At 35.9% G+C, this 16,310-nt stretch overlaps 2 protein-coding genes across 3 annotated transcripts; both read right to left on the bottom strand.

The window, feature by feature from the left end:
* Positions 1 to 332: 332 nt before the first annotated feature.
* On the bottom strand, positions 333 to 9,487 carry LOC114537554 (carboxypeptidase B-like). Its single transcript, XM_028558607.1, has 11 exons — positions 9,410 to 9,487; positions 9,085 to 9,207; positions 4,480 to 4,564; positions 3,408 to 3,632; positions 2,529 to 2,630; positions 2,344 to 2,448; positions 1,927 to 2,049; positions 1,753 to 1,852; positions 1,400 to 1,602; positions 950 to 1,037; positions 333 to 869 (listed from the first exon to the last, which is right to left on the bottom strand). Exons 2-11 carry the CDS (start codon positions 9,159 to 9,161, stop codon positions 616 to 618), a joined length of 1,362 nt encoding a protein of 453 aa, XP_028414408.1. The 5' UTR covers positions 9,162 to 9,207; positions 9,410 to 9,487; the 3' UTR covers positions 333 to 615.
* A 2,360-nt stretch (positions 9,488 to 11,847) lies between these two features.
* On the bottom strand, positions 11,848 to 15,953 carry LOC114537557 (carboxypeptidase B-like). Of its 2 annotated transcripts, none has more exons than XM_028558611.1 (10): positions 15,836 to 15,952; positions 15,051 to 15,129; positions 14,149 to 14,361; positions 13,892 to 13,993; positions 13,552 to 13,659; positions 13,342 to 13,452; positions 13,143 to 13,227; positions 12,684 to 12,883; positions 12,516 to 12,603; positions 11,848 to 12,078 (listed from the first exon to the last, which is right to left on the bottom strand). In XM_028558611.1, exons 1-10 carry the CDS (start codon positions 15,907 to 15,909, stop codon positions 11,897 to 11,899), a joined length of 1,242 nt encoding a protein of 413 aa, XP_028414412.1. In that variant the 5' UTR covers positions 15,910 to 15,952; the 3' UTR covers positions 11,848 to 11,896. The 2 variants fall into 2 exon arrangements, with proteins under 2 accessions (XP_028414412.1, XP_028414411.1); XM_028558610.1 differs by lacking the exon at positions 11,848 to 12,078 and adding an exon at positions 12,189 to 12,445 and having other exon boundaries at positions 15,836 to 15,953.
* Positions 15,954 to 16,310: the final 357 nt, after the last annotated feature.

Here is a 16,310-nt window from a genome sequence, read left to right as displayed (position 1 = left end):
AATGACCAGTAAACGTCATGATGACCAAACCCTGATGTTCTCTAATGACCAGTAAACGTCATGATGACCAAAAACCCTGATGTTCTCTAATGACCAGTAAACGTCATGATGACCAAAAACCCTGATGTTCTCTAATGACCAGTAAACGTCATGATGACCAAACCGTGATGTTCTCTAATGACCAGTAAACGTCATCTTTGACAGCGGTGTTGTGAGTATTACCAATCAAATGGTATATTCCGTGTGTTTGACAGACAACTCAATTCTACTCAACTTACTAACATATTTTATATTTTATTAATTATCTTATTATGTAAAAAATATTAAAAAAATCTTTTATAAGATTACATAAGATTATATAAGATTGAGAGTGTTATTTTTTTAGCTATGCACATTTACACAGACTTTACCTATCATCACCGTATTTGTATTTATCCCGCTTAAGCTACTGGAGTATGTTTACATCAACATTTTCAATAAACCTTGTTTTTATCTCGTCCAATATAAAATATAATTCTCGTTAACTTTATACTTGTATTAAATGTCCGTTGCGTGCCCAAAGCAACCACAGAATCCGCGAGATTTTTGTTTCGAAACTGAACTTTAATTATCATTTCACATTTCATTTTTATGATTATGCGTTTTGCTGCTCGGTTTTGAATTCAACAATCTTCTTCCCTCGTATAAGTGAAGAACAGTTGAGATGCTTTTGATAGCTGCAACTATTTCTTCTCCAGAGGGTCTGATTTGATCAGCTGGAACGAGAAATCCATACTTTCCATCGTAGCTTGGACGTAGTTCTATTCCATAGGAATATTGCACGTGAAGTACACCATACGTCCAGTCTTTTGCACTACCAGTGTTGCTGTCTGGAAGAAAGAAGTCAAGTTAATTCATCTGAGAACTAATAGTAATAATGTTGCCTGGTATAAATAAAGATCCCACTCACATATGACCTCTGAAGAAGGCCCAGGCTCCTTGTATGTTGCTCCTTGTGCCATTTTGATTGCTTTGATTGCAACGTCAGCGACCCGTTTCTATGAGTAACATTCAGTCAAACGTTTGACACAATAACCACCATAAATATTAAATGCTACCAGTCAGAAAACCTGACTATTGACGATACGCGCGAAAACCATCGCTCCGAACCAATCAGTCAGTCTGTTAAATCCTATTTTTAACATTGTTTGTCAACTATATTAAACCACCCCAAAATCTCAAAATATGAGCAATTTTAGAAACATATAAGCACAGGCAACCCACAGCCCGGTCAATGCGGCCACGTCATACTGTCTTATGTATATAATTATCGTAAGATATAAGATAGTATGACGTAACTGCATTGACCGAGCTACCTATGATATAAAGTTACGATGTACTCACTCAGAATACCACTTACCATTTCATTATAATGCTCGGGTAGTTCAGTCTTGTAGCCCCAAGGTGTCATCCAGAATTGGCTGTAACTATGTAAACCAATGTAACCCAACAAATTACAGCGATTTCTGTATAAATATTTTGCAACATTCCTTGTTTCGATTTCCGAGAATGGAGCAGTTCCACGATAAGAAGATGAACATGGATCGTTGCTCGAACCGTTTCCTAGAAAAGAATTGTTCATTAATTTTTAATTCGGTTTAATCAAGGAATATATAAACTCATGCAAAAATCAAGGAATATATAAACTCATGCAGTCAACTCATTTGGGAGTAAATTTTCTCGAGGTAGCTCGTTAGAATATGCTGTACCCACCTCCCCACTTGTAGCCCCAGTTTCGATTGAGATCAATGCCAATACATTCGTCACTACTATTAATTGGCCGGCGTCTGTTCTTTCTCCAAAACCTTCCCGTCTGTGAAGAACAGGGTTAGTCATGGATATCAACGATAGTTGAAGGTTTATGAATGATAAGTAAACTGTGCTTACCTTTGTCCATGAGTATGCATATCCATCCACATTTATCACGGGAACAATTACCCAGTCTATTCTGTTGCACATTTTCTCTTTTCTTTTACTGTGATTGTCTTCAGAACGACGATCTTTTAATATCTGAGCAACAACAACAATATTATTGACGGTAACCCATGCAACCGAGATAAAACCGTATCTTAGCTGTCGCACATGCTTCTCGTTAGTGAGAGAGAGAGAGGGGGCGGGGATGGGGCGGAGGTGAGGCATGCTCAGCCAAATTTTCTGAAGAGTAAAAGTCCAAATATTGTATCAAATTTGGGAAGGAGGGATCCCCAGTACCCCTTCTGTACGATCCTGTTCTATAAACAGAGTAACTGGCAAATAAATGAATAAATAAATAAATAAATGAATGAAACCAATCAGCCACCTTACCGTCTTGATTAGCCACATGCATGTAGCTGGTGAAAGCCATTCTCGTGCATGTGTCCCGCATTCAATAAAGAATATTTTTCTGCTTCTTTTCGATCTGCCCAAGATCTATAAAGATTAAAGAAAATATATTCCGTGGTCTTTTTCTCAGGAACGATCGGTGATGAATAACAACGTTTATATCTTACCTTAATTGCCTTCATTTCACGTCCTTCGTGTGATCTTCCAAGATTTAATATCTCGCTTATATTCGCGTATTCTCTCCCCAATTTTTCCAGTTCTCTATGAATCTACGTAATAGTAGAGAACATTTTAGTAATGTAGACAATGCTTTAATGTCATTAATTAAGGATTAGAAAATGTTGGTTCTAACTCTGTGGTTTTAATTTGTAACTAGTAAGCAGTCTTTTACTTGGGTTTTTCTAAAGGTTTTTAGAATATTGTTGTCTAGAAGAGATTGTCCGAGGCGTTGTTTCAAGGTGCGACGAAAACCAATTTGGATGCAGTGATATTTATCCGTTTATTATTCAATAAATACATACTTGTGAGTACGGAAAAGGTATAAATATATTATTACATAAATAAACTACATATAATTTGTGAATTATGTAAACTTCAATCAACTGTGGTATAACAACTGCCTAAAATAGACAAAACACTTCTCGACGTTTCGACCTGAGGGCCTTCGTCAGGAGAGTACATTTTTCATACTAACTCCCCTGACGAAGGCCCTCAGGTCGAAACGTCGAGAAGTGTTTTGTCTATTTAAGGCAGTTGTTATACCACAGTTGATGCAAAGTTGTTTAAAGACTACTCCCTGGTTATATTGGAATGTAAACTTTAAATGGCAGAATCAGTAGGATTTTTTTACTGGAGCTTTTCTGAAACATATTTATTTAAATTGTTACCATTTCTTCCACTTTCGTGCAGTGATAAAATTTCCTTAAAACAATACCTGTATTGTCCTTCAGCTAAATATATTGCGAACCGCTTTAACGTTTCTACAGTATACCTCACTGTCTTACTCGAAAAAATAAGAATGCAGTTCATCGCACGCACAACAGTACCTCAGCTAACGGATGAAATTTTTGATAGTCATATTCTCCCATTTTATATCTGTTCCTTCTTCTTGTAGTTCTCTGTTTCCAGATGGCTTTAGTAACATTCCTGATCAAGATTCTGTATGGTATGCTTTTGTTTGTAAGAAAATCCTCTATGATTGGAAGCTCAGACTTCTTAGCGTAGAAGTCTGCTGGATGATTTGGACGAAACGTCGGCATCCATGAGTCCAACTATAAATTAACATTGTGAAACAAAATATGACGCTCTGTACTTAACGATGATTACGGCTAAACTGACATTTACCAGAACTGTCCCTGATGGATTCCTTAGCAAAATTTATAAATCGTTTACTAGGAAACTTTCAAAGCTGGAAGCTTAGACCTTTACGTTGAACATTTTGATTATTGAAAATGCACATATTTTTAAATAAGATACGATCGTATATTTTGGTACGTTTTTTGTTAGTGATTCAATTGTTGAACTAGTAAATGTTACTACGTCATTATTTGTTGAAAGGACCAACAAGTAAAAGTGCTTCATATTTTTCTATTTGCCCACTTAATTTTTTATGATCTATTAGCACTCTCCCAAGTTGTGACACCAGGATGGTTTTTTAAATGCTTGTTTGTTTCTTACCAGCATGATGCCCTCCCTAGTTTGCCCCAGAGATGAAATAATTGCATTCTTTAATAAGGCTATATTGCCTCCTCCAAAGGAATAGTTCACTACCATAACTACCCCCTTCCAAGGTATATTTGAACACCAGCGAGAATTACATAAGATCTCAACATGGGTCTGATGGCTTTGCTGTTGCAGTCAGTCAATTTGACTGTTGAAGCATGTCTAACCACTACATACTGTTTTTGAGTTAGATTACAGCTTCATACAAGCTTAATACATTTTCATGGTCTTAACAAAACAAAACAAAACAAACAAATGCTATTGATACCCAATGCTGTGTCCCTAATTGTTTTACACGACAAGTATGTCGCCACCATGTTGAATAGGTCTATGTAGTCTCAAATTCGTCTCTATTTGAAATTCTTTGCTTTCCCAAAAACGTACTAGAATAAATACCTTTTCCAAGCCTGAAACTTTGTGAATTTTCATTACATCTTGGACTTTACTCTCTGTATCCGGGGTAACACGAAGGACTTGGTCTCTGCAAATTATTTGTATATAATAAATACAAACTAACGACTAACTAAAGCTCATCAGAATTATATATGCCTAAAGTTCATATGAGTTATTTATTTTTGAAAAATGTAGGGCTTTTGAGCTATTTTTTTATTATTAGGGTGCGAATAAGCTAGCTATAGTGAATCTCATTCTAAGATCAAATATTGATAGTAATTTTGTTCATTTGTTAGGTTGACGATAACAGCTTGACACTAATGATCAGTCTACATGACTGGCGCCATTCATGACGATAAACTCAGTATGATTTCGTAATAATATAAATTATATCTATCTCCATTGTGATCTGATTACTAGATTAAGGCGAGGATTTACAAATAAATTTGGATCAAAAGACATGTCAAATGTCATATAAGAAAGATCCATTTTTAAATTTTAACATCTAAGACCAACCGTTGCCGATAACGAGGTTGTCACAACTTGCCTTGTGGCTAGCTCGTTTCGACGGTTTAGAGTGGAATATTTTTTGAAACAGCTGGATGATATTCCTATTGCATCATACCTTGTGAGTTGATATGTCAGTTAATTAATAGATATAATGACTTTTGACCAGACTAGTTGCCTCCTACATCGACGTCTTACAGTTCTCCAAGAAAGAGTATTCTAATTAAGCCCCGTGATTTCGGGTGGTGTGTGAAGATAACAATTACCGAGTCTTATATGATCGGCCATTCAATGTTATTTCCTATGTAGTACAAATTATTTATCACATTTGAGTAAGGTATAACACTAGATTACTAGTCGAACTAAGTGGCTTTTTTGTGATTGCATATTTTTGACGTCATCTGTACCGGCCTGTAACAACAGACAATATTTTTTATTGAACAGACAAATACTTAAGATTAGGAAATGTGTCAAACATTGTGAATGTGTGCCTGACTTGTGACACGAGTGTGATTTCTCAATGATTATGCAAACACACTGCTGGATCGCAATTCACTCGTAATGAGTTGTATAAGCAAGTTATTTACAAATCAATCATTCTGAACTCTGCATGCAGGTGAAACAATCCCGATGATATTAAATTGGTTTGAAGACAAATATTTAGCTGGTTTAGGTTATTCACTATAGTCATGTTGTACACTGTGTTTTACTGTGACCTAGTCTTATTTTAATGCTCTCGTATCATTTGATCCGATGACCTTGTTCACCAACTAGATTCCCTTTAACATAAGTTCAGTATATAATATATCGTTGGTTAATTAATTCGAATATAGATATCAATAATTGTGAACATATTTTGTTGAGCACAAGAGAAATGAACAAAGAAAACATTTTGAAATCGGATGGAATTTTTACCATAGAAGGCCATACAAAGCCATCAAGGCGATTGTCAGTTCGAGCAATTGTGAGCATATAAACCAGATCTGTTCAAACTTTCAGCTAAAATGAAAACAGCAGGCTTTTTACCTCCAAGTGTCCAGACCTGAAGTCATAATTAGCGTCCCTTGTCTGTCGTATTGACATTTGTGTAGTGTTCAGAGCCTTACCCCTTCGTTTTCGTCTAAAATCTCCAATGCCGCCAATGATAAAACATCATTGGATTGCGAGTTCCATTAAAATATCACTGGAAGTGATATTGCATGCACACGCACAGTGTAATATTTTAATATGATTTGATATGATTTGAACAACCTGTTCATTATTATATATAAGACTGTATATTTTACAACATTTTTGCGACAGTAACCAATTTTTAGCATTCTTTGCCTTTGGCTTAATCCAATCAATGTTTATTGTATTTATTAATGTATAGAGCTTCCTGATTAATTTGGACTTGAACAAAGCGGTTGTTTCTCGAAACAAAGGACACATAACCATATCATTGCAGGACGCAGAAGGCGATATCATTTCCACTTCCCACAGAGTTTGTGTAATTAGAAAAAGATTACAACATAAGATAAGTCATTTTTTAATAAGCCTACTCTCTCTAAGCCTGGTGAGGACTACTGAGATATCGACCATGAGATTTTATTGACTGACTTACGCCCTGTTTTTATCGACAAGGTTTGACAATGTATGTGTGATGCTTTTGTTAATGAATCAGCATATGACATGTGGTTAGCAATAAAATCGAGAATCACGGAATGTCAAATTATCAAGTTTGTGTATTCTATTTTCTGAAAAACGTTGCTTGAATCATGTAAGAATAATTGTATATAAAAATTGGTTGTTGAATTACTCTAGACAAGATGGGGTGCAGATCGTGTCGTTGCGAGTGACGTCAACGACAACGAATTAGCAAAAGATAAGAAGTCGAGATACCAAACAGGAATATTGCGAAATTCAATTGACATACAGCAAGATACAAACCAAGTGTATTTATTTGTACTAATTCGTTGCGGTTCTATAGAGGCAGGAAATTGGTTCCATTAATAAATTGAGCAATTATTACAGCTGTTTCCTGAGATAATTGTTCTAATTTGAAAATATTCTACTTTTCCTCCATCTGTACGAATTCTCTCTACACATTGAACACAGAATGACATGTTTTTATAGGGATAAGCTTGATTATAATATACTGACCATGTATTTCAACAGAATTTACTTGTAACTGTTTATACATGATATATAAAGTGCATAGGAAATTGTAGTTGATTGCGTATGTTAGCTGGAAACAGTCAAACAGTGAATTATTTTTTACGACATACATGGTCAGGCGTTCTTGCATATACAGCCTGGCACGTCAGGTTGCATACATTTACTGTTGAAACCTCGATAACAAATGTAAACAAAGCTCTCAAGAATATACTTAAGATTTAAATTTGATCAAGTTTTATTAAATCGCATATTACTAATTGGTATAAACATTTAAACATAATAACACGTTTCTAGAAAACGAAGCACAATAATTACGTATATATTGTACATATATATATACAGTAAGCAAACTTTTGAAAACCGTCTTGGATTCGGGTTTTTATTACTTTGCAAGAATGTCGTCATGGAAATTGAATTCGATCTAATATATCACCAATGGACCGAACAGATTATTTCTAAGTTATATTCCTATGTCTATGAGTATGTTCTCGTTAGCCAATCTTTCTTTTTGGCTAACCTTTAACTCAATAACAACGCAATTTCCAACCCAACTAAGCACATGTATTTGTCTTGAACTCACGCCATTGAGTGGGAAGAGAGTAAACAGCAGTGAGTTCTCAGTGTTAAAAAAATTCATCCAATTTGTTTAAATATTAAGTGTTATAATCACTGACGTTCCCTTCCCACACCGGAAATACGCTGGTCTACGAAACCAGTTTCAACCCACTGAATTGACCAAATATCACATTATTCTTAATTTATAGCGATGGGAATAATTCTAATTTGCCTCGAGGCTTTGTTGACAATATTTTTTGTAACATTTCTTACTTTATATTGTGAGGCAGGTGTGGTTCATATGGCGCTTCTCTATTCAATTTTAAACTATTTAGTAGATGTTCAAATTTTGAAATGCGTGGCCATTCAATCGCGAGGAAACTAGGTTCGGACGCGAGGGATATCTACTCTGATATTTGTTTACAGACTTTACAGACTTCCTTGATGTTAAAAAATCACACCGATTATTTTTTATACGGGGAACAATTCAACTAAAAAAATTTAAATTCCTCGTTTCTAGTACACGACACACATAGACATTAAAGTTTGATTAAAAAATTGCTTTCTCACGAGAAACAAGTGCGTAACTTTTGGCAACGTTCCTATTGACAGTGAAATATGCTGTCATATCGCGCAGTTTGGTATTTTAGCCATCTTTGGAGTAGACTGCAAGCTATGTACCGATACCTTATTTGGTTTAAAACTATTCTGGAAATCTGGCTCCATGCATGATCATCTCGTTTTCACAAGCTCCTAATAATGAACAATTCTGATATCTAAAGTCCTCATGGAAAGAAACAGACGTATTTTGGCGTGTCCTCCCATTCTAACTAAACTATTTAATTTGATTGAAATTTTAAAGCAAATCTCATCAATCCTGTTTCCTCCTCCGCAAGAAGATTAACAGATATGACTCTAACTGACATTCTGCTTTCTCGGGGCTAAAAAAATGGCTGTACTCTTAACGGACATTTTCAATTACCACATTTGTTCTTTGTTAACAGCTGTCTTTTTATCTCTATACATTATTTTATAGCATTTCAATTTATTTGTTGGCTTTAGTTACAACACAGATGACCAGACCTTTCCGTTTTATATAAGTGTGAATATGGTTTTGTAACAACAGAAAGAAGGCGGGTGGAATATTTATATTCTTCGCTTTTGTTAAAAATTTGAATTTGTGGTAGTTTTTGTCTATACCGACCTTGGTCTGGACGGCTTCATCAAAATAATACAACCGCTCAAGATTAGATTTTTCTACTATGGATCTATACATTTTTCTATTGCAGCTATAAGGTTTAAATATTGTGGACAATAAGATCATACGAATAAAAATTGGGTGAAATCTTCACTAATATGAACAAAAACGTAGGTTATTTTGTTACATACCCTTCATAATAATCCCCATAAAAAGGATTTGACTTTGCCATCGAAACAGCTGCTAACAGTAATACGGATACCAACATTGTTGTGTGTTTTATTCACTCCAAGTTTCTTCACTCTTCCTTCAACCTGAATGTAACAGTCTTGTGTTATATCCCACTATATACCGTGCCAGAAGGAAGACGTCAAACTGTGCTCTCACTTATACAATTGCATGTGTAAAAAAACACTGGAGAATGATGCTTAGTTCATGTAGTGCCCCATATAGTGTGTTTTATTAACCACATCCTTTGAGGAACAATACATTTTTCTTTGCGATCAAGATTCTTACTTTGCCCACAGGGTCGCAGCTCTTTCACCGCATATTCTCGATCTTGTCTCTTCGATGCTCTTCCTAAATCTTTGAGTGCTCTATCAAAATCCGTGCTTTTTAACTTTTTACTAATACACGTCATAGACAATTATAAAAAGACTGGAATCTATATATGCAACCAGAATTCACAGTTAGAACGGAATTTTTTCACATCTGAATATATGTGCAGATGATATCCCATTAATGGCAGAATTGTGATTCTAATTTTTGTATGTCGTTGTGACATATAAACTAGGGTTGTTTCTTGATTTAGTTTCACTTTATTCCTTCAGTAGATATCAACAGCTCTGAAATTAAAATCCACTAGATTAAAAGATACACGATCCAGTTCTAACCGTTCCAGTTTACATGAGTCCATGTTATATAGTATATCATGATAACTAAATACTGGTGAACTAATGTGAGTGTTATAGTTCTCAGCTGGAGAGTAAAAGATAATTTGTGTAGCTTAAATTCTGAAGAGCTTCATTAATACACTAATAAACTCCTTTCGTTTCCAACATATAGATAAACAAAGGTTTCTTTTCTGTCGTTTTTTTCTTGGAATGTCAAAATTATCGTTGAAGTAGTTTTGACAAAACATTGGCAACTTCAAGTAATTAACAAAAGGACTGTTTCTGCGTCGTCTTGATTATATAAAAGTTCCGGTTTGGTTCTTTTAAAGACATACCGCCATAATTTTGATTTTCGACCCGACAGTCTATGCATGAATAATAATATAAGTTTGATTTTTTCTTTGCAAATTTCACAAGATATTGTTCATAAAACAAACATAATCTCCATGTGTGACATTAGCAATAAACACATCAGATTTCAATTATCAGCTTAAATCAACTGGTTTTTAATGACGAAACTAATTCAAAATTCGAGTAAATTACTTTTTAAGTATTACCATCAATAATATATAGCTAACCAACTGGTCACGGACATAGGATTCAGTTCATTTTCATGTTTAGTCAACACGAAGATACTTGAAGTATTTAGACAAGTTCTCGTTGCAGAGATAAAGGGCAGATAATTGTTCTTTCAATTGAGTTTCTTTACTCGACATGTATTTTTTGTGAATTCTCGGATCCTGTAAAAACTTGCCTGTATTGGCGTATCAGCACGCGTAAAAACAGACATGCAATGTGAAAGCTCTGGAATTCGCATGACACCGCACAAAGCACATTGTATCTGCGTGATATTTATCGCATCCCAAATCAAATCAACCTATTGACAATGTGTGATGAATAGTCGTGCTTTGAACGATCATTTAGAACTGATAGAGTTATCAGGTTTGTATTGATTGCATGCTTTACACTCAGATTGACCGCTTTTCGGCGCGGAAATATATATTTAGTCAATCTTGAAGTTCCTTTCAGATAAAATAACTTCTTAGAAGATTTTAATCGCAAGCAAGGCGGCATTGACACAACGAGATAAGTTAAAATTTAGGTTTTTGTTTAGCGTTTTCGCTTATTACCTAGCTAGAGATTTCAGAAATTTTATTACCCTTGTCCCTTAATAACCTGGGGAGATGAAATAGGAATTGCGATCCGTCATCTGCAAAATTTCTGGAGCAGTTTGTGAAACCAAATGGATCATTTCAATTATAATTTTATGTTTAAGAATAGATTGGCCTTGGAATATCAAGAGAATTGAGTAAAAATAGATCAAATTTTAATAAAATATCGGGCTTCTTTGCCAGTTCTATAAATGTTTGCATGTACGTGAATAAGGTCGAGGTCATGCATAGGAGTGTTGGGATTCCTGTGATAAATATAATCTAAGCACAGCTATGCACGCAAGCCTTAAATCTTATATATATCCAATCATTTAAAAATTTTGCTGAACATACTAAACGCCCTATTCCAATTTAGATTTTGCACTCGATTGGAAAAAGAAATATTTGAACATTTATGAATATTTTCTTTTCCTCAAATCGTATGTCGAGTATTCAATATTGGATCGTTAAGATAAATTATTACACTTTACTCTTTATATGCGCAATATGCGTAGGCGTTGTTTGAAAATAAGACTGCATAACACGAAATTTATTCATCGCTTTTTTTATTATCTAAGAATTGGTGATCCTTTAATTCTCGTGTGTGCAGATATCTTCTACGGCGACAAGAGAAAAGTTCGATTATCTTTAAGTATCAATAATATGTACGAAACATTGTCACGCAATCTTAATTTAAAATTACCCAAAAGCAGTGAGGAATCAAAGGAGAACAAAGCTAGAATAAAGTCACTGGAATAAGAGTGAAGAGAAGTGATGTGACGAACTGTGCATGGGGAAGGACAAAATAGACTGAATTGTTCTTTCAATTTTATGTTCATCAGCTTTCTAAATTGGGGACACTATAAATAATGCAGTATAGGTGATCAGTTAATTACTTAAAATTTCAAAGTTAACGCTTAACTTATATATTTTCTTTTTTGCTGTGAAATTCATTACAATTACAACTTTATAGCCTGAGCCATTGCTTTCATAGCAGCAAAGGTTTCGACCCCTGTTGGGATTATCTGTTTGGCTGGCAAAAGAAATCCATGGCGCCCTTTATCTCGGAGCTCTAAACCGTAAGAGTACTTTACCCCAAGAAAGCCATAGGCCCAATCGTCTGTCGCTCCTGATGTTGCATCTATGGCAAGATTTAATAAACGTTACTTTAGAAAGACTTATCTCCACCATTGCCAGTGAACTACCGCCGGATTACTTTCCCCCCAATCGGCCGGTGGTAGATATGCATGATAACTACATTTAAAAGTTTCAACTGCGATATTTATTTTCTTTCATAAGAAATGACATGTGATTAAACATAAATTAAGACAATTTCATGGCATTAGCCATTGCTTTCATGGCAGCGAACGTCTCAACGCCTGTAGGAATGATTTGAGAAGCTGGTAATAGGAACCCGTGGCGACCTTTATCCCGGAGTTCTAGAGCATAGGAATATTTCACCCCTAAAAAACCTGAGGCCCAATCCCCGGTTGTACCGCTTGTTGCATCTGCAGTGCAAAAATATTTAAATGAAAACATTGAACAGAAAAAAAAGACCTAACAACAGAATCTACTCACAGATGATCACAGAAGAAGGTCCAACTTTGTATGTTGTTCCATATCCTGCATTTCTGAGAGCATTTGCTGCAATTTTCCCAACTCGCATCTAAGAAACGCATCGATTTAACCGACATTGTCCATTGCAAGTAGCCGCGTTACTACCTTATAGGCCTGTCATGTACCTACCTGTTCCCCACTATCATTTGGATATGCCCTCTTGTATCCCCAAGGTGTCATCCACAATTGACTGTACGCGTGGATATCCATGTAGCCAATCAAATTTCTGCGTTGTTTCAACAAATATTTTGCGACATTGTACGTTTCGACTTCTGAGAATGGTCTCGGACCGTGGTAAGTGTCACCACAGCTGGAACTGGTACCAACACCTAGTATGTGGTAGAGTGAAAAATACAGCAAGGTTTGGACCTGGTATATTGCCTGGGACGTTCAAATTTGGTCGGCCTGCATGTTGCGTACTAAGAGACATATGTATACATACTTTCGGGGCTCGGAGCATGCGTATAGTTAACTAACAATATTTCTCGATCTGTCACCTGAAGAAAGTCTGATTTGATTTTTTATGTTAGCTCAGTGAAATATGCTGCATGTATTGTATTTTTGGTTGCCGCATTACTGCCGCATTACCTCCCCATTTATAATTCCAATTTCTATTTGGATCAGCTCCAGTACAGCCACTGTGCTTTGTCTTAGTTCGTCGCCACATTCGATTCTTGTAAAACGCAAAATCAAACCGTTGAACAATTTCACAGAGGTGGGGGCGCATTATACAGTGATCTAATGTTGGTAATGCGTTTCAGTCAGAAAACACAGCAAACTTTATTACCGCATTCCATGTGTATTTATATCCATCAGGATTCAAGGACGGCATAATGACCCAATCCATTTTATCCACCATGCTTTTCACGCTTGAATCTGTACCATATTTTGTTAACATCTGGAATTAAATAACGATTTTCATTCTCTTTAAAAATACTATAAGATTACATTACTTTGTTGTTTCGCAACTTGTTTTGTTTCATCAAACGACAATTACCTCTCGAATCATATACATGCATGTTGCAGGCGTAATCCATTCACGAGCGTGAATACCGCAATTCACAAAAAATGTTTTTTTCGGCTTTCTCGAATTTTGGGATCTGATCTAAAAGTGTTTAAAGGTGATGTAAGAATTAGTGTATTTGGATTTTCCGGCATATGAGCGGAGCAGGTCCCGAGACAACAGTTTGTACCAATATGAGAACGGGCACAATGATTTATCTCATTTCATTTAAGTCTTGAACACAGTAGATGAACTCGTCCCTTGGGGTGGTCTGAGAGTGATTTATGTCGCTGGTCAATGCTTTTTAGAAAACCAAACTTCGTGTGTGCCCTACCTTTACGGCGAATTGTTCATTTCCTTCATATGATTTTCCTGTTGAAAATAGTGAGGCGATGTTGGAATGGGTTGAAGCTAGCTTTTGCATCTCAGCGTGAATCTGCAAATGAAATATAAATCCGGGATTTATTTGTTGCCCAAGTAAAAGTTGTTTTTGTAATTGCTAAAACACGAGTTACTCCGCCATCATCTATCTGCCATCCAGCCGTCTCCATGAAATAGCATGAAGTCTGCATGATATGAATGCTACCATACCGCGGATAATGTGTTGTATCGTTCGTATTGAAATCCTCCTGCGCGAGATGTTGGAGGATTTTCGTTATCAACCTCTCCCTGAACATCATCAATGAGTACGGTGTAACTGAGTTTGAAGTTCTTCAAGAGTTCAAAAACCGTTGCCAAATTTGCTTCATGAACATAGATGTCTACATTTCTGCCGACCTCAGCCGGACCTTGCCAAAAGTCAATCTAGGTTAAAGCATTATGATAGATTATGATAGCTGAGGGAGATGCTGTAAGGCAAAGAGAACAACAGGCAGAAACCTTGACATGTCAAAACTCTAGTTAATAGAATGGGTCATAGTTTTGGAAGCATCACGCGATGAAATGTAAGCTAATGAGTCATCCGGGGCATAAGTAACTAATGAGATTGTTTTGATCAAAATTATCCATGATTGACTAAATATGGAATTCAAGCAAAGTGATACAATTCAGGAGAGGAGACAAGGGGGTGGGTACGTATAAGTAGGAATGTGGATGAAAAGAAATGGAAAATGGAATGTGAGAAGACTACCCTTATTAGCAAATAAGGCTCTTATCTTGGTTGCATTTTTATAACAGGTGATTGGACATTACACGTTTCACAATCTTCCTCTTCGTCAGCTAAATACATGTGAGTTGCAACTTCTTCTGAACATTCATTTTACACTGATTAAAACTCAAAAGTCTCGACAAAATAAAACCATGTACGATTTTGAAATAGATTTTTTAGCTTAGGTTATTTTATTTAAAAGTACTAGGTAGGCAAAATTTTTACGTTTAACTGCTTTAGGAAAAGGACTGGATAAGGCCGGCTTTCGTTACCGTATGTATAAAATTATCAATTCCAGAATGCTTCCAGCCATGTATACTATGAGTCATGCTACAAATGTAATAACCTGCAATCCATCCTCATCTACTAATGACCGTAAGTTCTCTAAATCTTCATTTGTCTGGGGTACTACTCGCAGAACTTTTCTAAGAGAAAAAATATCATATTTCACTGGCGATGTGTTAGAGAGAAAAATCAAGCTATGGCGTCCGGGTAGGCCAATGAGTTTGTCCACGGTACCATTCATTACCTAGGCTATCCCGGCTTTTTGAGGACACTTTGGGAGTAAAGCCTACACCAGTGAGGTAACTTGGGGTGTCAACTGACGGGGGACCCCGAGATTTAGGGCCCCCCAACAAAAATTAATAGCATAAAAAATTGATAACTCATTTATAGAAAATAGAATTACTATCAACGGACACTATCAATATTATATTTGGAGGCGTAATCTAAGCATAGTAATATAGATTTATTTTCTATTCAAATATGTAAGTGAAGATTGCTTTGTGTAGACGCAAGTCGCAAATTGTGTGGAGTAAAGGCGGCCACAAATGGCTGATTGACAGAGCTGCTTCAGCGGTTGCCCCATAAGTAGGTTCAGAGTAATTTTGACTCATGTTTCCGTTAACCCGCGCTATTCGTATAGGGAGGTGATTCAAAAGAAAAGATTTATATAATTTTGCGATGAGGTAAGGGCACTTTGCAATCACACCGTCAGCGGAACAGAAATAATCATGATGGTTTCGAAATTAGTTTTCATTTGGAAAAAGTATTGAAAAACTAATTAGTTTTCACCCTGGTTTAAAACTACGCTAAAATATTCCCATTTATGTATAATAATGAAGGCCTTACCCATCATATTGACCAGCCTCAACGAAGGTGAAAACAGCGAAACAAAGAAACACTGATAACTTGAACGTGAACATGATGAGTTTGTTTTGGAAGTGTTCGTTCTACTGAGGTGAGTGGTAAATTAAAACCACGTTAAGAAAATAATTATTCGCCTGCTGTGTCAACATCAGAAGCTTGTCGTCTGCTGGTATTAACACAGTGTTCGTCAGTCTTTGTACACCTGAAATATGCGTTCTCTTAAATTGCTTTCTGTAAACGAGAAGCTTGTGAGTTTATTTTTACAGCCGGGCTTCTGTGTCAAGAATTTAGTTGCGTTTGATCTTGGAAGCTATAATGTTTTTTTAATAAATGACTAAATATCAGCTTAAGTCGCTTAGGTAACTATGCTTTGCCGAAAACAATATCGATATATTCTCTATAAGAATCAGACAATTTCCCCAAAAAACAATCTCCGCTAACAAATGTCGCTGTACGC

Source organism: Dendronephthya gigantea, unplaced genomic scaffold (assembly GCF_004324835.1).
Source record: "Dendronephthya gigantea isolate DGI-Jeju-01 unplaced genomic scaffold, DenGig_1.0 000160F, whole genome shotgun sequence".
NCBI lineage: Eukaryota > Metazoa > Cnidaria > Anthozoa > Malacalcyonacea > Nephtheidae > Dendronephthya > Dendronephthya gigantea.
This window is presented reverse-complemented; position numbering and strand designations above follow the sequence as displayed.